At 49.1% G+C, this 21,996-nt stretch overlaps 2 protein-coding genes across 2 annotated transcripts; both read left to right on the forward strand.

Moving 5' to 3' along the window:
- The first annotated feature begins 790 nt into the window (after window positions 1-790).
- On the forward strand, window positions 791-3,384 carry LOC138092863 (ecto-ADP-ribosyltransferase 5-like). Its single transcript, XM_068988918.1, has 4 exons — window positions 791-856; window positions 1,841-2,360; window positions 3,161-3,193; window positions 3,278-3,384. Exons 1-4 carry the CDS (start codon window positions 791-793, stop codon window positions 3,382-3,384), a joined length of 726 nt encoding a protein of 241 aa, XP_068845019.1.
- Window positions 3,385-8,428: 5,044 nt separating this feature from the next.
- LOC138092840 (ecto-ADP-ribosyltransferase 5) lies at window positions 8,429-11,034 on the forward strand. The gene is made up of 4 exons (XM_068988893.1): window positions 8,429-8,515; window positions 9,489-10,212; window positions 10,812-10,844; window positions 10,928-11,034. Exons 1-4 carry the CDS (start codon window positions 8,429-8,431, stop codon window positions 11,032-11,034), a joined length of 951 nt encoding a protein of 316 aa, XP_068844994.1.
- The last annotated feature ends 10,962 nt before the right edge of the window (window positions 11,035-21,996 follow it).

Raw genomic sequence — 21,996 nt, forward strand, 5'->3', positions numbered from 1 at the left:
TGACCAAGAAAATGGCAGACTAATGTCTCAACTGACTATCTTATAGGGGTCTGTATTGCCAGGGCTTTTTTTTTAGGGCAGAGAAAGAGAGGTGAGGAATGAAGTAAAAAGGCAAAACAGAGAGGGAGAGGCTGGGCAGAAGTAAAGTAAAAAGGGTCCTGAGTTTTACAAAACATCTCAGAGGAAATGCCTAGCCTATGGAAAGGATATGTTAATCTCTTCTTTTTTTGCAGCCATTCACTGGCATGGGGGTTAGATTATTTTTCTGTGAGCTGACAGAGGTACTTTAGTTTAATAGTCAGGGTGAGGAGCGGGGTTCTCTGAGGCAGGATTTCATGTGTTATTATAGAAAGTGAAGCAACAAAAAGCAAGTCAAAGAAACAGTTCCATCCTAGAGTTAGAGCTGACTCCTCTTTCTAACAGGCCTGGGCCGCCTCCAGTTGGGTCTCTGACTCCAGGCCCCTCCTGACTCTAAGTAGAGCCAAATCACCTCCCCTCCTCAAGCCCCACCCTGCCTTTATCATTGCTGTGCAGATGGAACCGGGTGGCAGGGACAGAGACTAAGGTTGTGCTGGGGTGGAGGTGGGGGATGTATAATCTAAACCGCACCCACTCACTTAGACACACCCTTAGACCTGCCCATGCCCTGCCTGGCCAAGTCCTGGGCCAGGGACCCCTCACACCAGAGAAGAAAGGCTCCAAGTTTCTGTCACCATCCCAGCAAAACTGAGAATCCACCATCGCTGGTCCCACCCTCAGCTGGATCTCACTCTCCAAGTGTCTGAGGATAATGCTGGCTGCTCTGCTGATCACCCTCAGCTGCCTCAGCCTCCACAGCCTGGGCAGCCATGGGCAGGTAACTGGGGAGAGCCTTCTGCTGCAGCAAAGGGAACACTTGTGGCGGGGGGGAGGTGGGGGGAAACCCAGGGCCTGACTCCTCAAAGCTCCCTCCCAGGGATGCTTCTCTAGGATGCCATCCTCCGAACCCTCTTCCTCTCAGGATCACTGCAGGGAGCCCCAAGTTCCCACTCCATCTCCCAGAACCCCACCTCCACCCACTGGTCCTCCTGTGACCCTCCTGCCTTCATACCCTCCTCCCTCGGGACAGCCTCCAGCTTTCTCCTCTCACTTCCGATCTCCTGGGCCCAGCCTGCACACACTCCTTAGGGTTACCTGTGTACCACCCTTCTGCAGCCCCTCCCAGACCAGGGCTTGACCTCCTCCCCACTCCCACCCCAGGGTGGAGGATGCAGGCTTCTAGAGCAGGAGAGGACTGAGTCTCAGCGCTGACAGGGCCCTGGTGTGGTGTCTACACGCCTGTGTGGGAGAGGGAAAGAGTCAGGCTGGGCGTGGGGTCAGGTCATTGGAGACTGAGTGCATATTTGTATGTCATCTGCACAGTGAGTCTCAGAGCCAGAAAGGTGCTTGGAGGTCATCCAGCCCCACGTCCCACCACGTGCAGGAACCTCTCTAATGATAGATGACTCCTCTTAGTTAGTACACAGTGAGGATCTATATGCAGTCCTGACAATAACCCTGTGGAGTCAGGAAGTATCCTCAGTGTATAAGGGGAGAACCTGAAGCCCAGAAAAGTTAAGAGGCTTGCCCAAGATCTCACAGTCAGTAGCTGGAGAATTCAGGACTGAACCCGTATCTGTCTGACTTCAGTGCCTATTACTTAAGTTTTTGAGCTCTTGACAAATTTCACACTCTAGATATTTGAGCATAGAAATGAGATTCTGTGTCTCTGAACTGATCTGCCCACAGGACCTCTGTTCAGTACCCTGAATTTACATGCTTTCCTGTGTGGCTCCTCTCTTTCTTTTCTCTGTATGCCCAGGGTATTACCTCCAAGGACCTGGATCTGGCTCCAGACACTTTTGATGATTCCTATGTGGGCTGCTCGGAAGAGATGGAGGACGTGGCAGTCCCTCTGCTACAGAGGGAGATGGCCCACCATACCTGGCTGCGGGTTGCCTGGGAGACAGCTGAGAAGTACTGGGAGCAAAAAAGTCCAGGGCTCAGCCTGCCTCCGGGCTTCAAAACCGAGCATGGAATCGCCATTGTGCTCTATACCAACTCATCCAACACTTTGCACCAGAAGCTGAACGAGGCTGTGCAGACAGGCGGTGGCTCCTGGGAGTCCTACATGAACCAATTCCACTTCAAGGCCCTGCATTTCTACCTGACCCGGGCCCTGCAGCTGCTGCGGGGTGGTGGGGGCTGCAGCAGGGAACCTGGGCAGATGGTGTTCCGAGGCATGCGCACAATTCGCTTTGAACCCAAGAGGCTGTGGGACTCTATCCGCTTTGGCCAGTTTGCCTCCAGCTCCCTGAATGAGGCCGTGGCCCGCAGTTTTGGTAATACCACCTTCTTCTCCCTAAGGACTTGCTTTGGGGCCCTGATCCAGGACCTATCTGTCTTTCCTGAGGAGCGTGAGGTGCTGATTCCCCCCACATGAAGTCTTCGTGGTTACTGATTTCTTCAAGAATGAAACCCACAGCCTGGTGACTCTCTCCAGCACCGATCACATCTGCAGCCACTTTAACTGCGCCTATCTGGGTGGTGAGCCATGCATGAGGGAAGAAAGACTGGCAGGAGATCCCTGGTTGATTTAAATTTCCAGGGCCTTTCAAGAGACCCATGTGATTGATTAATGGGGAAGTTGAAGGCCAGAAGTTAGTTGAAGTTATTTTCTTTGTGATTCAGGTTCAGCCACTCAGACAAGGCCCTATAGGTGTTTACTGCATGTGTGAATATTCTCAGATGATTCTCTAAGCGTCCTCAAAATTTTCTTCTGCTATACAGTCTAACAGACCAAAATACCTGGTTAAGGAGGATGCTAAGCAGAGGAAAGTGGCAGGAGTGCAGCTTCAGATCTCAGGAGGCTCTGGGTGTAGTGGGCTGACAGGACACACGGATGCTATTCCCCAGTGCTGAGGAAGGGGCCAAGTGATTGGGGCCAGGGTGGGGCAGGGATGGAAAGGCAAACGGGGAAGATTTCTTGGAGGGAGGAGGAGGAATGGAAGTCAGAAGTATATTTGGGAGAAGGGAAAGCTGGATTGAGATGGGAGGTGGCTTTGCCAGGGCTTGGTGGGAAGGGAAGGTTGGGGTGTGAGGGTCTGTCTACCTGGAGGCCTCACTGTGCTGTCTGTTGCAGGGAGGAAGAGGCCGAGATGTGAGTCTGGGCCAAGTGAGTCACCCTCCTGCCCCTCTCTCCCTTGCTTTGACTCCTCTGGCCCTGCTGACCATTCACTGCCTTTTCTTCTCTCTCTAGCTGGAGGGCAAGCAGACTCACTCTCCAAGGGGGACTTCTCTCTGCTCTCCTGGCAGACCCTGCTCTTGGCCTCTTGGGGATTCTGGCTCTTAGAAACGAGGATCTGAAAGTTCAAGACCTGCCACTTAGGAGTCCTGGGACCATGTGACCTCCATATGAAGAAGGGAGGCTTTGAAGAGCCTGGAAAAGCAAGAAGGTGGTTTCAGACCCAGACCTAGCAGCCATGTCTCCAACCAGGATGTCGGGCGATGCTGCACTGTGATGACATCAAATTTCATGTTTGGTGTGGGGATCAGAGTGTTGGGAAGGGCCCGGAAGGCCAGGAAGTGAAGGCACTGGCAACCCCTTTTCCTCTCCCAGCTGCTGCCCTTCTGTACTTCCTGTCATCCTGCTCAGGGCACTTGTCGGTTTCCCCTCATCCAGGCCTGTGATGAACATTCCATACTGGGGATGTAGCTCCAAATCCCTTCTTCAAAACCCCCAAATTACCCAATGGCCTCAAACCTTCCTAAGTATCCCAAAGTTCTCCATCCAATGTGCAAAATCTGAATGTGTCACCCTAAAATTCAAATATTGGAACCCTAATGCCTGATGTGATGGTATTAGAAGGTGAGTCATGGGGAAATCATTGTTTCATTAGTTCATGAGCCCTAATGACTGGAATTTTGTTCTTGTAAAAAAAGACCCCACAGAGCTCCCTAGCAGCTTCCAACCTGTGAGGACCCAGTGGGGAGGTGCTGGCTATGAACCAGGAAAAGGCCTTCATCTTACCAGGGTGGCACCCAGATCTCAAACTTTCAGCCTCCAGCCTCCAGAACTGTTAAAAATAAATGTTTGTTGTTGATAAGTTACCCACTTTGTTGTATTTTTGTTATAGCAGCCTGAACAGACAAAGATAAAAGGTTTCCTGAAACTTTTCCTAATGGTTGCTATGTCTCTACCACTAACAGCCCAATTTCCTGTTTCAGAAACAGCTTTTTTTGCCAAGTACTGAGGAGGAGGGTAGTGTGCCCCTTACCTAGACTTTCTCTGTGGTGAGGAAGCTGGTGTTGGTCTCCAGTGACAGTCACCGGGGGAGGAGGAGGGCAGGTTTCTTTTTTATACTGTCAAATCCCACACCCCTTGTACCTTTCCCACACAGCTGCTCAGAAATATGACACCCTCCCATCTATTTCTGGATATCTCCTCCAAGTTCAGGAATACTAGCCTCTGCCCAGAATGCTCTGGGCCAGAGCTCTTCCCATGAAAAACGGAATCCCTGAATCCAGAGACAAATCAAGGATTCAAGCTGGAACAAGTGCCTTACCACTGGGTTTGGTCCTGCATTCAGCATCCCTGGCCTCAGGGACTATCTCCTTATTGATCCTTTCAGATGAGCATGGAGACTCACCTAAGGAGCAAGGAGAGATACCCAGAGTAGAGAGTCTGGGTCCCAACTCCAGCGTTGACCGGCCATGTGATCCAGAGGACTTTCCACTTCACTCCAGACCACTGTTCAATGATTAGATTTGACTCCATCTCTTGGGGTCTCTCTTGGGGTGCCAGGTCTCAGGATAAGTGAAGCAATTCCCCAAAGCCAGAGGATGGAGAGAGGAGAAAGCCCTGATACCAACAGGTCTGGCCCCGTGTTGTGTCCCGGCAGGCCTATTTGTCCAGACAGTATGGTATAGTATCTTCTGTTCCAGCAGCTTTCAGCACTCAGGACCCTCTGGGGGAGAGGCATCAGGATATGTAGGTGAGATGCAGTTTTCACAGTAATGGAGAACAGGAGAGTGACTCCTGATTTCTAATCTTGGAGAGCTAAGGGGGGCCAGTCTCACTGGAAGGGAACAAAAAAACTTGTCTTGATCTTCTGTGGTTTTTGACAAGCAGTCTGGTTTTTTGGACTGCCTGTCTTTCTTTTTGTTTATGCTCTGTGATTTGTGGGATCTCATCTCCCTGACCAGGCATTAAACCTGGGCCACTGCAGTGAATGCCTAAATCATAACCCCTAGGCCATCAGGGAACTCCTTGGGATGGCCCCCTTTTCATTTCCCTCTCTCAACCCTGGACACAGCTTGTCTTCGTTTTTGGTCTACAGGAAGCAGGATTCTAGGTGAAGGAAATTCTTTGTCTGGCAAACCTGAGGGGATAGGGGAACGAAGATGGGTCTGAATTAATGAACCAGACCAGGACAAGGCCATGGGGTGAATCTAACCTTCTATGCACACCTCAGACACAGCAAGTAGCAAGCACATCTATTAAATGCTAGTTTCTGCACCCACAAGTCCTTGGCCACTCTGAAGGAGGAATCCTGCCATCCACAGAGGCTCACGCTACCAGAAAGCTCCTCCCAGAGCTGCCGGCCAATTCCTCAGCTGGCCCCTTCTCTCATTACCTCCTGGGAGGTATCCAAAACTCAGAGCTAGTGTATTTATAGGCAAGCCCAAGGGGGTGAAGGGAAAGGCTAGTGGTTATAAACATGGGGTTGCCTGAGTCTGAGAGGTCAGGGGACAGATGGTCTGGGGAGGGGCAAGGCTGGCCCCTGAGGATGTGAGAGAGAGCTCTGCATCTGAGTAAAGCTTACTGGAGGGAAGGGGTATAAACAGAAAGGAGGCAGGTAGGGGCCATTCAGATGTTGGACAACATGTCACCCAACTGTTGGCCATAAGCAAATTGTATACGAATAAATAAGTGGAATAAACTATATGAAACAACTGACTGGTTCAAAACTGAGAAAGGAGTACAACAAGGCTGTATATTGTCACCCTGTTTATTTAACGTCTATGCAGAGTACATCATATGAAATGCTGGGTTGGATGATTTACAAGCTGGAATCAAGATTACCAGGAGAAATATCAACAACCTCAGATATGCAGATGATATCATGTTAATGGCAGAAAATGAAGAAGAACTAAAGAGCCTCTTGATGAGGGTGAAAGAGGAGAGTGAAAAGGTCACCTTTAAAACTCAATATTAAAAAAACTAATATCATGGCATCCAGTCCCATCACTTCATGGCAAATAGAAGGGGAAAAGGTGGAAGCAGCAACAGATTTTCTCTTTTTGGGTCTAAAATCACCGCAGATGATGACTGCAGACATGAAATTAGAAGACAATTGATTCTTGGATGGAAAGCTATGACAAACCTAGTGTGTGTGTGTGTGTGTGTGTGTGTGTGTGTGTGTGTGAGTCTCTCGGTCATGTCCAACTGTTTGTGACTCCACAGACTGTAGCTCACCAGGCTCCTCTGTGCATGGAATTTTCCAGCTAAGAATACTGAGGTAGGTTGCCATTCCTTTCTCTGGGGGATCTACCCAACCCAAGTTCTTCCGCACTGGGGGCAGATTCTTTACTTTCTGAGCCACCAGGGAAGCCCATGAGAAACCTAGACAGCGTATTAAGAAGCAAAGACATCACTTTGCTGACAAAAGTCTGTATAGTTAAAGCTATGGTCTTTCCAGTAGTTATGTATGGGAGAGTTGGACCATAAAGAAGGCAGATGGCCAAAGAATTGATGCTTTTGAACTGTGGTGTTGGGGAAGACTCTTCAGAGTCCCTTGGACAGCAAGGAGATCAAACTAGTCAATCCAAAAGGAAATCAACCCTGAATACTCATTGGAAAGACTGATGCTGAAGCTCCAATACTTTGGCCACCTGATGTGAACAGCCAACTCATTGGAAAAGACCCTGATCCTGGGGAAGATTGAAGGCAGAAGGAAAAGAGGGCGACAGAGGATGAGATGGTTGGATGGTATCACCGATTCAATGAACATGAACTTAGGCAAACCCTGGGAGATAGTGAGGGACTGGGAGGCCTGGCCTGCTGCAGTCCATGGGGTCGCAAAGAGTCGGACACGACTTAGTGACTCAAGAAGTGCACAGCAAGTGCACGAGTGGTGGCCTCTCGGCAGGCAGAACCCTCTTGGTTCCCTTGGCCTAGTGCCTTGGAGTCCCAACCATGGCCGAAAGGGCCCTCCCAAGGGAGAGACCACATCTCACAATCCTCCTCCTCTAGCTCTGGTTTGCAGGAAGAAAAGTATCCTGGAGATAGACCTCGCAGTCCCTGGAAAGGGAAGTTACAGCTCTCAGCTCAGTTCCCCCCATCTGCTGTCTGTTGTTGGGGAAGAGAGGTATGGGTATCGGGTTACCGCGTTGAGGCTATAGTTAGCCTTGGACTTTGTTGACCTTTGGGACTCCCGGACTCCCAGTTCACAGTACAGCGCAGCGCCTGTGCAGACTTCAGCCCCTGCCACCCAGAAGCTTCAGTTCGCCTTCCCTCTCTCGACCTATTATCAAGTCCAAGCTCACTCTGCTTGCCGCCTGACAGGTCAATAAATCTGAGAAATTAGGTGTTGAGGCAAGGAATATGACTTTATTTGGAAAGTCTGTTGATTGAGAAGATGGCAGACTAATGTCTCAATCTAACTACCTTATTGGGGTCTGTATGCCAGGTTCTTTTATAAAAGAGAGGGGTGGGGGAGGTGAAGAACAAGGTAAAATGGCAGAATAGAGAGGCGGAGGCAGTGAGGAAGTTAAGCAAAAAGGGCTGTTAGTCTTACAAAACATCTTGCAGGAAATGCCCAGCCTGTAGAAAAAGTGTGTTAATCTCTCCTTTTTTTGCAGCCATTCACTGGTGGAAGGCTCAGCTTCTCTTCCTGTGAGCTGAACAGAGGCATTTTAGTTTAACAGTCAGGCAGAGGGGCAGGGTTCTCTGAGGCAGGACTCTATGTGAGATTATAAAAACTGAAGCAACAAAAAGCCAGTCAAAGAAACAGTTCCATCGTGGAATCAGAATTGGCTCTTCCTTCTAAGAGGCCTCTGCTGCCTCCAGGTGGGTCCCTGACCCTGTCCCCTCCCCACTCCAGCGGAGCCATTATTACACTTCTACTTTATCATTCCTGGGCAGATGGCTCTGAGAACCCCAGGAATCAGGAGGCGGGGCCTACAGGCTATGGTTGTGCTGCGGTGGAAGTGGGGGATGATATAATCCAAGTTGAGTCCACTCACTTAGACGTGCCCTTGGACCAGTCCGGGCCAGGTCCTGGACCAGGGATCCCTCCCACCAGAGAAAAAAGGCTCCAAGTCTCTGTCCCCCAGCCCACTGAAGCCAAGAAAGACCATCGCTGGTCCCACTTTCATCTGGATCTCACCCTCCAAGAATCCAGCAAGAATGATACAGGCAACTCTGCTGATAAGCCTCAGCTGCCTCAGCCTCTACACCCTCGGCAGTGGTGTCCGCCGTTATGACCCTGGGCAGGTAAGTGGGGAGAGCCTTCTGCTGCAGCAAAGGGAATACTTGGTGGGGTGGGACCCGGGCCCTGACTCCTCAAAGATCCCTCCCAGGGACGCTTCTCTAGCATGTCATCCTCTGAACCTGCCTCCTCTCAGGAACCTCCACATCCCCAGGGAGCCCCAAGTTCCCACTCCATCTCCCAGAACCCCACCTCCACCCACAGGTCCTCCTGTGACCCTCCTGCCTTCATACCCTCCTCCCTCGGGACAGCCTCCAGCTTCCTCCTCTCACTTCCCGTCTTCCACCCGGGGCCCAGCCTGCACACTGTCCTTAGGGTTACCTGTGTACGGCCCTCCTGCAGCCCCTCCCAGACCAGGGCTTGACCTCCTCCCCACTCCCACCCCAGGGTGGAGGATGCAGGCTTCTAGAGCAGGAGAGGACTGAGTCTCAGCACTGACAGGGCCCTGGTGTGGTGTCTACACGCCTGTGTGGGAGAGGGAAGGAGTCTGAGGCTGGGCGTGGGGTCAGGTCGTTGGAGATTGAGTGCATATTCGTATGTCACTTGCACACAGTCTTAAAGCCAGAATAGTGCTTGGAAGTCACCCAGCGCCACATTCCACCAAGTGCAGGAACCTCTGTAATGATGGATGACCCCTTTTAGTTAGTTAGGATCTATATGAAGTCCTGACAATAACCCTGTGAGGTTGAAGGTATATTGAGTTTATAAGTGGAGGACTTGAAGCCCAGAAAAGTTGAGACTTGCCCAAGATCTTACAGGCAGTAGGGGGTGAATTCAGGATTTGAACCAATGTCTCTCTGACTTCATTGACTATTATTGAAACCCTAGAGCTCTTGCCAAATATCAGACTCCAGATATTTGAGCATAGAAATGAGATTCTGGGTTTCTGAAAAATCTGTGTTCAGGACCTTAGTCCAGTACCCTGAACTTATACAATTTTCTGTGTGGCCCCTTTCTTCCTTACCTCCGTATGCCCAGGGTGTTACCATCCAGTACTTGAGCCTGGCTCCAGATACATTCGATGATGCCTATGTGGGCTGCTCGGAGGAGATGGAGGAGAAAGCAGTGCTTCTGTTAGAGAAGGAGATGGTCAACCATACTCGGTTGCGGGAGTCCTGGGAGACAGCCCAGAAGGCCTGGGAGCAAAAACGTCCAGGGCTCATTCTGCCTCCTGGCTTTAGAAGCCAGCACGGAATCGCCATCATGGTCTACACCAACTCATCCAACACTTTGTACCGGGAACTGAACCAGGCTGTGCGGACTGGCGGTGGCTCCTGGGAGTCCTACATGAACCACTTCCCTTTCAAGGCCCTGCATTTTTACCTGACCCGGGCCCTGCAGCTGCTGCGGGGTGGTGGGGGCTGCAGCAGGGAACCTGGGCAGATGGTGTTTCGTGGCGTGCGCAGGATTCACTTTGAACCCAAGAGTATGAGGGACTCTATCCGCTTGGGCCAGTTTGCCTCCAGCTCACTGAATGAGACAGTGGCCCGTGGATTTGGTAATGCCACTTTCTTCTCTCTAAGGACTTGCTCTGGAGCCCCCATCCAGGACCTATCTGTCTTTCCTGAGGAGCGTGAGGTGCTGATCCCCCCATATGAAGTCTTCGTGGTGACGAATTTCTCTAAGGATGGAAACAGAAGCCTGGTGACTCTCTCCAGCAGTGATCAGATGTGCAGCCACTTTAACTGCGCCTATCTGGGTGGTGAGCCATGCATGAGGGAAGCAGGACTGCCAGGAGGTCCCCAGTTGATTTCAGTCCCCAGGGCCTTCAAGAGACCCATGTCATTCACGAGGACGTTGAGGGCCAGAAGCTAGTTGGAGATATTCTTTCTTCGTGACTCAGGTTCTGCCAGCTCAGTGGCAGTCAGATAAATGTTTTCTGCATGTGTGAATATTCTTGGATGATTTTCCAAATGTTCTCAAAATTTTCCTTCTGCTACACAGTCTAATAGACAAAGGAGGGCAATAAGCAGAGGAAAGTGGCAGGAGTACAGCTTCAGATCTCAGGAGGCCAGCTTCAGATCTCAGGAGGCCATGGGCATAGTGGGTTGATGGGACCCACATCTGCTATTCCCCAGAGCTAAGGCAGGACAGAGTGACTGAGCCAGGGTGGGGCAGGGATGGAAAGGCAAAAAGGGAAGATTTACTGGAAGAAGGAGGAGGAATGGAAGTCAGAAGTATATTTGGGAGAAGGGGAAGATGGATTGAATTGGGAATAGTTGTACCAGGGCCTGGTGGGAAGGGAAGTTTGGGGTGTGACGGTCTGTCTACCTAGAGGCCTCACTGTGGTGTCTTTTGCAGAGAAGAAGAGGCCGAGCTGTGAGTCTGGGCCAAGTGAGTCACCCTCGGGTCCCTCCCTTGGCTGTTTGACTCCCCTGGCCCTGCTGACCATTCACTGCCTTCTCTTCTCTCTCCAGTTGGAGGGCAGGGAGACTCACTCTCCAAGAGGGCCTTCTCTCTGCTCTCCTGGAAGACCCTGCTCCTGGCCTCTTGGGGGTTCCAGCTCTTAGGAGCTGGGCTCTGAACATTCAGTGCCTGCTACTTAGGAGTCCTGGCAACATGTGACCTCCAGATGAAGAAGGGAGGCTTCAAAGAGCTTGGAGAAGCAAGAAGGTAGTTTCAGACCCAGACCTAGCAGCCATGTCTCCAACCAGGATGTCGTGGAATTTGACCCCATGGTAGGGTGGAGGGAGCCCCACTCTGTGGTGGGGACCCCGGGAACAAGCAAGGGTAGTGCTGTGATGGCCACTCCATTAAACAGTGCTGCAGTGTGATGACATCAAATTTCATGACTGCTTTATTTCATGAGACTGGACTCTCTGCCCGCTTTGGTTTTATGGGACTCAGGGACTAAACTGAATGACTTCTTGGTCACTTTTAGACATGGTCCAGGTGTAGACCCTTGTCACACACCATAGCCTGTAACCCCAGATGCTTTAATAGACAGAGAGGTTCCTCACAACAGCCTGGAAGGCAGGAAGGGGGACAGACGTTTTATTCAGCTGTTTGACAAGAAATGCAGAGCCAAGGAAGGAAGTCAGAGAGGTTGTTTTCAAACCAGGACCCCTGCACCCACCCCCTAGCCCTCATCTCAGTTCCATCAAAAGTCTGAAGGAGCTCAAAGTAGGATCCTAAGGCCAGGATATCAGGTCCCCAGAGCAAGCCATTTCTGTGTGTCCTCTCCCACCATGCTTCATTTCGGCGTTTGCAGTCTCAAAACATCATGAGACAGAGATTAACACACACTCTGGATGAAAGTGAAGGAGGAGAGTGAAAAAGTTGGCTTCAAGCTCAACATTCAGAAAACTATGATCATGGCATCTGGTCCCATCACTTCATGGGAAATAGATGGGGAAACAGTGGAAACAGTGTCAGACTTTTTTGGGGGGGCTCCAAAATCACCGCAGATGGTGATTGCAGCCATGAAATTAAAAGACGCTTACTCCTTGGAAGGAAAGTTATGACCAACCTAGATAGCATATTTAAAAGCAGAGACATTACTTTGCCAACAAAAGTCCATCTAGTCAAGGCCATGGTTTTTCCAGTAGTCATGTATGGATGTGAGAGTTGGACAGTGAAGAAAGCTGAGCCCCGAAGAATTGATGCTTTTGAACTGTGGTGTTGGAGAAGACTCTTAAGATCTTGTCCCTTGGACTGCAAGAAGATCCAACCAGTCCATCCTAAAGGAGATCAGTCCTGGAAGGACTGATGTTGAAGCTGAAACTCCAATACTTTGGCCACCTCATGCAAAGAGTTGACTCATTGAAAAAGACCCTAATGCTGGGAGGGATTGGGGGCAGGAGGAGAAGGGGACGACCGAGGATGAGATGGCTGGATGGCATCACCAACTCGATGGACATGGGTTTGGGTAGACTCCAGGAGTTGATGATGGACAGGGAGGCCTGGCGTGCTGCCATTCATGGGGTCACAAAGAGTTGGACACGACTGAGTGACTAAACTGAACTGAACTGGAGACATTTGCACTCCAGAGCAGAGAATTTATTGAGGCAAGAAGAGCAGCAGTGGTGCCTATGAAGTGACCCCTGCCCTCAGCTGTCTAGGCTGCTCTAGTCAGCAACAGAACAAGGGACCCTCCTCCTGCATCAGGTCCCCTGGAAGACCCTGCTGGGCATTGAGGTCTGCCTCCTGGGACAGGTCCCCAGCCCCCTCTGATTCTTGTTCCTGGTACACTAACATGTGAGCTGGGGAGGAGGGTCCAGATTCCCCAGAAGCTGGAGCCTGAGCCCCTTCCCTCTAGTGTCCAGAAACCCAGTTTCTGAGGACCCCTGGGTCCCCACCAACCCTGGCACAACTCCAGGGTCTCATGCATGGGGGGCTCCAGGTTCTGGAAGCTGTTGTGCACTTGAGTGATGGAGTGACTGAGGATGCTGGCTCGTTTGGTGGCCAGCGTGGCCCTGCCTCCCCCAGAACCCGCTGCACACCTGCTACCTCACTTTGCAGTCAAGACGCCGTCTTGGTCAGCTCTGTCCATCTGTTGCCCAGCTCTGGGGGGCGGGAGTAGAGATGGAGGGGGTCTCTCCGAAGGTGAGTCTGCTCTGGTCCATTTCCACCTTCAACACAACCCCAGGGGAGGGTATGCCCAGGGATCCTGAGGCAGGAGAACTGGAGGAAGTGAGGGACTGGCGCTGGGTTGTGGGCCCAGTGAGCAGGCTGTGTCAGGGTGGATGAATCAGCAGGGTGATGTGGTTCAGAGACACCAAGAAGGAATGTCTTATGGACCAGACAGGGGGTCATGAGTCACAGAGGTGGAAATTTCTAGTGGATCCAGAGGGTCCTCCCTCATGCCTGCAACTAATTGAAAGTGAAGTCGCTCAGTCATGTCCAGCTCTTTTCGATGCCACGGACTGTAGCCTGCCAGTCTCCTCCATCCATGGGATTTTCCAAGCGAGAATACTGCAGTGGGCTGCCATTTCCTTCTCCAGGGGATTTTCTCCACCCAGGGATTGAACCCGGATCTACCACAATGCAGGCAGGCTCTTTACCATCTGAGCCACTAGGGACCTGGATCCTAAGATGATTTCACTTAGGGACCTCCAGGTTGTGAGGGTAGAGGGGCTGGATAGGGGTGAGTCCAGAGGGTAGTGCTTCCCCATGGAAGCTCCCTACACCCTGGTGGTGGGCATGCTGAGGGCCTGAAGTGGCTCCAAGAAGGTGCCCCTGGCTTGGGTCAAGAGTGGAACAGACAGTTTCCATTTGGTGCTTTCATTTCATTTCCAAGAAATGAGTGCTTATTGTGTATGAATGAATCACAGAGCCCAAGTCCCCCTTTGCTTCCTCTTCCTCCATGTCCCTCTACTCAATCTTACCCCTGCCTGCTGCTCTCGTGCTAATGGTACCATTTAAGACCTTTTTGGATGCACTACCAGTAATATAATATTAAATATAGATGCACACAGTTGTCTGTACAGCCTATTTTTGTTTTTTGTTTTACCTTCTTTCACTTTCTTAAAGAAATTTTTATTAACTCATTTTTATTTTATTAACTTTAACTTATTAATTTTATTAACTTTATTAAAATTTATTAATAAATTGTATTCATTCATTGATTTGGCTACACCAGGTCTTAGTTGTGACAGGCAGGATCTTTTTTGGGGAATGTTTTTTTTTTAATTAATTTATTCTTTACTGAAGGATAATTGCTTTACAGAATTTTGTTGTTTTCTGTCTACCCTCAACATGAATCAGTCATAGGTGTACATATATCCCTGCCTCTTTTGAACCTCCCTCCCATCTCCTTCCCCATCCCACCCCTCTAGTTTGATACCGAGCCCCTGTTTGAGTTTCCTGAGTCATATAGCAAATTCCCGTTGGCTATTTTACATACTGTAATGTAAGTTTCCATGTTACTCTTTCTATACATCTCACCCTCTCCTCCCCTCTCCCCAGGTCTATAAGTCTATTCTCTATGTCTGTTTCCCCACTGCTGCCCTGTAAATAAATTCTTCAGCACCATTTTTCTAGATTCCGTATATATGCATTAGAATACAATATTTGTCTTTCTTTTTCTGACTTACTTTGCTCTGTATAATAGGTTCTAGGTTCATCCACCTCTTCAGAACTGACTCAAATGTGTTCCTTTTTATGGCTGAGAAATATTCCATTGTGTATATGAACCACAACTTCTTTATCCATTCATCTGTCAGTGGACATCTAGGTTGATTCCATGTTCTAGCTATTATTAAGAGGGCTGCAATGAACATTGGGGTACATGTGTCTTTTTCAGTTTTGGTTTCCTCGGGGCATATGCCTAGGAGTGGGATTGCTGGGTTATATGGCGATTTTTTCCTAGTTTTTTAAGGAATCTCCACACTGTCCTCCAAAGTGGCTGTATCAATTTACATTCCCAATAACAGTGCAAGAGCATCCCCTTTTCTCCACACCCTCGCCAGCATTTATTGCTTGTAGACTTTTTGATGTTTGCCACTCTGACCAATGTGCAGTGATATCTCATTGTGCTTCTGATTTGCATTTCCCTAATAAAGAGCGATGCTGAGCATCTTTTCATGTGTTTGTTAGCCATCTGTATATCTTCTTTGGAGAAATGTCTGTTTAGGTCTTTTCCCACTTTTTGATTGGGTTGTTTGTTTTTCTGGTATTCAGTTGTATGAGCTGCTTGTATATTTTGGAAATTAATCCTCTGTCAGTTGTTTCATTTGCTATTATTTTCTCCCACCCTGAGAGTTGTCTTTTCACCTTGCTTAGTTTCCTTTGCAGTGCAAAAGCTTTTAAGTTGAATCAGGTCCCATTTGTTTACTTTTGTTTTTATTTCTGTTACTCTGGGAGGTGGGTCACTGAGGATCTTGCTTTGATTTATGTCTTCGAGTGTTCTGCCTATGTTTTCCTCTAAGAGTTCTATACTTTCTGGTCTTACATTTAGGTCTTTAATCCATTTTGAGTTTGTATTTGTGTATGGTGTTAGGAAGTGTTCTAAGTTCATTCTTTTACATGTAGCTGTTCAGTTTCCCCAGCACCATTTATTGAAGAGTCTAGGGGGTGTTTTTTTTTAATCGACTTTTTTTTTAAGCATTGTAATTTATTTCTTTTTAATTGAAGAATAATTGCTTTACAATATTGTGTGGGTTTGGGTATTTTACTGCCACTCTTCGAAAGGAAAGGAAACATGCTTACACATACATGTTCTACAGAATTTTCCCAGGAAAGTGTTGACTATAGTCTTCCATGTCCTACATTCATATCTACCTTGTTCATGATAATGGTAACATGGAATTTCATAGTAGAGTTAATCCATAATTTATTTAACCTTTTCCTTATTGATGGAGACAGAATTTTTTTCCTAGTTTTTGATGTTACACATTTGATCACAGTGATTTATCCATGTGTATAAATCCTTTTCTACTTGTCTGCATAATTTTATAGGAAAGATATAAAAACTATGGTATTTCAAGGAACTGAATACAGTTCATATATATGTATATTTTGGACTATGCTTTACTTTTGACTCTGCTCGGTCTTCATCGCTGTGTGGGCTTCTCGATAGCTGCTGAGAGAAGGAGCTGCTCTGTCCCGGTGCTCGGGCTTCCCACTCTGTTCCAGTGCTCGGGCTTCCCTCTGCGGCGGCGTCTCCTGTTGCAGGGCACCAGCTCCAGGGTGCTCAGCTGCAGTGCTTGCAGTTCCTGAGTTCTAGAACACAGGATCAATAGTTCTGGCAATCAGGCTTGGCTGCTCCGTGGGATCTTCCTGGATCAGGGGTTGAACCTGTGTCTCCTGATTCAGCAGGCAGATTCTTTACCACTGAGCCAGCAGGGAAGCCCCGAATAGTGTTCCTTTAGGTAGCCACTGCCAAGTTGCCATCCAAAACATCCCTCTTCACCCTCCCACCAAGAATGGATAGAAGTGCCCATTTCTCCATGTCTTTGCCAACACTTGCAATATTAATCTCTTTTAATTTCCATTTAAACGGTGGGCACAAACACTACCTAGTTGTTAATTTACATCTCTTCTCCCTAACAGGATCAATCATAGCTTTATTATTATTTTTTTGGCTGCACCACGCATCATGGGATCTTAGTTCCCCGAACTGGATCAAACCCAGGTCCTTGGCCATGAAAGGCCAGAGTCCTAACCTCTCAACTACCACTCATGTCATAACTTTAATTTTAATATTATAAAGTTTTAACTTAATTTTCAGAAAGGTAATATGTTTACATTGTTCAAAATGTATAGTCCACAAGGCGTGCAGTGAAATGCCCTTCTCTCTCTGATTCCTCAACCCCACCTCCTCTCCCCAGAGGTAGCAGTGTTCCCAATTCATGTCATCCTTGCAGAGGTATTCTAGACACACACCAGCAGATTCTCAGGTATTTCTGTTTTTCTTCGTTTATAAAAATCATAATGCAATCAGTGGTTTTTTATCTTTGAAATCTGATGAAAGCTGAAACTTCTCCTCCAAAAATGAATCTATGTGCCTTTGCATCAATTTTACACAAATTTCAGGGTGGTTGTACACCCGGCCCCAGTCTCACTCAGTTTCAGCATCCCTGCCCCTTAATCTCCTCTGGCTCTTGGTGGCGGTTTAATTTTGAAAGTTTCATGATCCTAGGACACTGGTATGTTCTGTGGCTATAATTTTATGAGTCTCCCAATCGAAGATCCTGTCACTGCCAATTCACAGTTTAAATTGAGGTGCGAGCGTCTCTGGGCAATGGAGTTAACAGCAGCTTCTGACAAATTCAACATGTCCCAAACTGAACTCTTTATCTTCCCTCCCTTAAAACCTAGTTACTCTTCATTCAACAGAAAACTCTTGAGCATCTTGAGTCAGGTGCAGAGGATAAAATTATGAACAGAAATAACTACAAAACCCATATCCCTGTTTTTTAAACTCTTTTAAGGTGGAGATGGAGCTGGAGTGAGGAATTTCACGTAACATGTGATGCATGTTACAAGAAGCCAAAGAGGCTGATGGAAACACATTTGCACCAGGAGTCGGTTTAAGTGAAGAGCTGTCCAGAGGAGATATGAAGTAGGTAGAATTGAAAAATGGCATCGCAGTGGCATGCAAAGCACGAGGTTCTGCTCCCGAATTCCGGGATAGAGTGTTCGTGGGCAGAGTATGTAGCAGGCTAAAAACTACGTGAACTCTTGTGGTCTCTTGAAATCTACCAAAGACGCCTGAGCATCTGTGATAGATCCTCTCTCTGTGGAGAATGCAGTCCATGGATTCCGTGGGATTTTCTTCAATCGGCAACTCTTGAGGGGAACACGTGACCCCAAACAGGTGCTCAATGCCCTGGCCACTGTGATTGACTCACAGATGGACACATAACTCAAGCAAGAAAGTCAGAATCTTTCCTGTGATTTCATAGAGGGGTGTGGTGTAAAAGAGACTGCCAGTGACAGTCGATTCACAGTGTTGCCTCAGCTCATCTTCAGGTTGAAACACAGGAGCAATGAACAATTCTCAAGCATCTGGCAGCTTCCCACCCCTAGCGCTCCATATATTCCTGTGTCCAAGCCGTTCTCCGTCATCCTGGGAACTTGCTCAGGGCAGCCCCAAAGTGCAGGAGATTTAATGTTCCCAGGTACAACTCTCCCAAATGAGGGTGGAACATCAGATTCCCTAGTCCACAGAGGGTTTCCAGAGAGACATAGTTGACCACAGTGGTCACACCCTTTTAGCAGGGGTACTTGTCTCTCTTCTCTATCTCACTTTTCCACTCCTTCACTTGTAATTCCTGAGGTCACCTTACAAATAAGTTTAGTTCACCCAAGTGCTTGCCTCTGGGTCTGCTTTAGGGTGAACCCAGATCAAAAGAGAAGGTCTCCTTTTGGGGTCAGAGACCATCACAACATGGCCTAGAACTGTTCCTCCAGTCTGGACCCCAGAGGAGCGCGTCTGGGTCCAGCCCACAACAAAGAGGCAGCCTGCTGAGGAAGCCTGGCAGCCTGAGGCAGAGCTGCCCATTCAAGCTCACTTTAGCCCATCTACAGTCAACCTGAAGACCCAGGCTGCTGCTCTTGCTGCTAAGTCGCTTCAGTCGTGTCTGACTCTATGCGACCCCACAGACAGCAGCCCACCAGGCTCCCCTGTCCCTGGGATTCTCCAGGTAAGAACACTGGAGTGGATTGCCATTTCCTTCCCCAATGCATGAAAGTGGAAAGTGAAAGTGAAGTCACTCAGTCGTGTCTGACTCCCAGAGACCCCACGGACTGCAGCCCACCAGGTTCCTCCGTCCATGGGATCCTCCAGGCAAGAGTACTGGAGTGGATTGCCATTGCCTTCTCCGTGAAGACCCAGGAGCATGAGAATAAAAGCTTGCATCCCCCTGAGATTTTGTGGCCCACAGCAAAATGGTCATGTAGTAAAAACCCAAAGCCAACTGTATCTCTCACTGCCTCTGCATTGCCTTGTTTCTGTCCGCATCTCTGCCCTGCAGAAGCACAGCAATAAGAGATTTCAGGACAGGGAACAGTGAAGTCAGACTGAGGACACTGAATCATGTGGTCAGACTAAGGTATGGGCACTGAGAGTGCACCCACTGTTACTAGGTAGAACTGACTGGATGTTATGTCTGTACAGTTTAGGCAATGCGATGGGGGAAATGAAGGCAAGCTCTCTTGGAAACACTCAAGGGAAACAAGGTTCCCATGCTCTAAGGTGAAAATACAGAGGAAAGCAGAGTGGAATTGTAAGCTCATCCCAACACTTAGTAGGTGTTCAATTTAAAAAAAAATTGAGTAAAGGATCAGGTATGTGGGGCCAGGGGGATGTTGGGCACATGTGGACCCTCCAGGGGCAGATGTCTGAGAGGGAGCAGAATGGACAGCAAGAGACATTCGAGAGTCACAAGTATATGAATTCAGGGAGAGAAGAGGTCCCAGGGAAAGAGACAGGGAGGGCTGAAGAGCAAAGACACCAAGGCACAGGTGAAGTAAAGCACTTCCTTGGGTTTTTAGAGACTTCACTTCTAGCCTTTGGGTACCAAGAAATACCCTGGGATCCTTGTGATGAATATCTCTTTAGACTTCATCCAGCTTGGGGTGGTTCCTCTGAACTCGGCACCAGGAGAGTCTCATGTAATCTACTACCTGTTATTCATCCAGGCACCCTAGATGGTTACTTGGGATTTCATTCATTCAGTCATTTATCAAACAGTAAATTAGTTGCCAACTAATTGTGCACAGTATGGGTCCATCTCAATGGTCCTTCCATTTCCCCATTGCCAACTCCCCCACCAAGGCTCCAGTCAGCCCCTGGCTCCTCCCCGGTCTCCCTGCCTCCACTGTCGCCCCTGCAACTCCACGCTCCCCTGGAGCAGGGAGAACAATGAGTCTGGAGCAGAGCTGGTCATGTTCCTCCCCTGCTTCAGAACCCTCTGTGCCAAACCTGCTTTGAGAAATATCTCAAAATACAGACACGAAAACTATGAGGGAAGGGATGAGAACACTATGAGAAAGAAAAAAAGAAGGCAATGGAACAAAGCAAAACTTCCCTCCTACCCTCAGAACAGAGTCCAGCCTCCTTGTGCTGGCATCTGGAGCCCTCTGTGACCTGGCCCTCCCCATCTTCTTCAGCCTCGTGCCCCGCCACACCTGCTTCACATAGGTGGCACAGCACAAAGTCCCAGATGAGGCACTGCTGCTTCCCTCCACGTGCTGGGGCCGCCCTTCTCCTGCTACCCACTCTTCAAGGATTAGCTCAGGGGCCACCTCCTCCAGGAAGCCCTCCGACTCCTCTGGCCTCCTGAATCACCCTGCGCTTTCTTCTGTCACTGTGCTGATCATACTGTGCTCCCTTCCGAGTCTGCCTCCCCTCCTGGCCTGTGAGTTCCTTGAGGGCAGGACCAGGTATGACCCACTCTGTGCCCCCAGGGCTCAGCCCAAGGCCAGGCTCACATGAGGCCTCCTGGCATGTTTGCTGAAAGTCTGAGAGGCTTTCTGGGTGTCACTAATAATGGAGACCCCTGCAGAGCAGGTGGATTGATGGCTTAGTGACCAGTTTGGGGGCAACGGTGTGGGGGCCAGAGTGGCAGGGAGGGCCTGGGAGGTCAGGAAGCGGAGGCACTGGCAACCCCTTTTCCTCTCCCAGATGCATCCCTTCTGTCCTTCCTTCATCCTGCTCAGGGCACCTTTCTTGTCGGTTTCCCCTCATCTAGGCCAGTGATGAACATTCCTTATTGGGGGTGTAGCTCCAAATTAATCCCTGCTGCTGCTCCTGCTTTTAAGTCGCTTCATTCATGTCCGACTCTGTGGGACCCCATAGACGGCAGCCCTCCAGGCTCCCCCATCCCTGGGATTCTCCAGGCAAGAACACTGGAGTGGGTTGCCATTTCCTTCTCCAATGCGTGGAAGTGAAAAGTGAAAGTGAAGTCGCTCAGTCATGCCCGACTCCTAGCGACCCCATGGACTGCAGCCTACCAGGCTCCTCCATCCATGGGATTTTCCAGGCAAGAGTACTGGAGTGGGGTGCTGTTGCCTTCTCCGAATTAATCCCTAGAAAGTCCCAAATTTCCCAATGGCCTCAAACCTCCCTAAGTATCCCAAAGTTCTCCATCAAATATGCAATAGTCTGAATGTGTCTCCCCGAAACTCATATGCTGAAACTCTAATGTCTGCCTGATGTGATGGTATTAGAAGATGGGGACTTTGGGAGATCACTGGTTCATTAGTTCATGAGCCCTCATGACTGGGATTTTTGTTCTTATAAAAGAAATCCCACAGAACTCCCTAGCACCTTCCACCCCATGAGGAACCAGTGGGGAGGTGCTGGTTATGAACCAGAAACAAGGGCCCTCATATGACCATATGGGACCCAGATCTCAAACGTTCAGCTTCCAAAACTGTTAAAAATAAATGTTTGTTGTTGATAAGTTACACACACTGTGGTATTTCTGTTGTAGCCGCCTGAACAGACAAAGATAAAAAGTTTCCTGATACTTTTCCTAATGATTGCTATGACTCTGCCATTAATACCCCAAATTACCCATTTCAGAAACAGTTTTCTGTGCCCAGTGCCCAAGAGGAGGGTGGTGTGCCCCTTACCTAGACTTTCTCTGCAGTGGGGAAGCTGGTGTTGGTCTGCAGCAACAGCCACCAGGGGAGGGGGAGGGTAGCTTTCTCTTTTAGACCATCAAATCCCACACCCTTTGTACCTTTCCCACACAGCTGCTCAGAAATGTGACACTCTCCCATCTATTTCTGGATATCTCCTCTAGGCTCAGGAATACTAGCCTCAGCCAAGAGTGCTCTGGGCCAGAGCTCTTGCCATGAAAAAGGGAATCCCTGAAGCCAGAGAGAAATCAAGGATTCAAGCTGGAACAAGTGCCTCCCCACTGGGTTTGGTCTTGCATTCAGTATCCCTGGCCTCAGGGAGTATCTCTTTATTGATTATTTCAGGTGAGCATGGAGAGATACCCAGAATAGAGAGTCTGGGTCCCAACTCCAGCTTTGACGGGCCGTGTGATCTTGGAGGACTACCTACTTCGCTCCAGACTGTTGTTAAATG

This window comes from Capricornis sumatraensis, chromosome 16, assembly GCF_032405125.1.
Source record: "Capricornis sumatraensis isolate serow.1 chromosome 16, serow.2, whole genome shotgun sequence".
Lineage (NCBI taxonomy): Eukaryota > Metazoa > Chordata > Mammalia > Artiodactyla > Bovidae > Capricornis > Capricornis sumatraensis.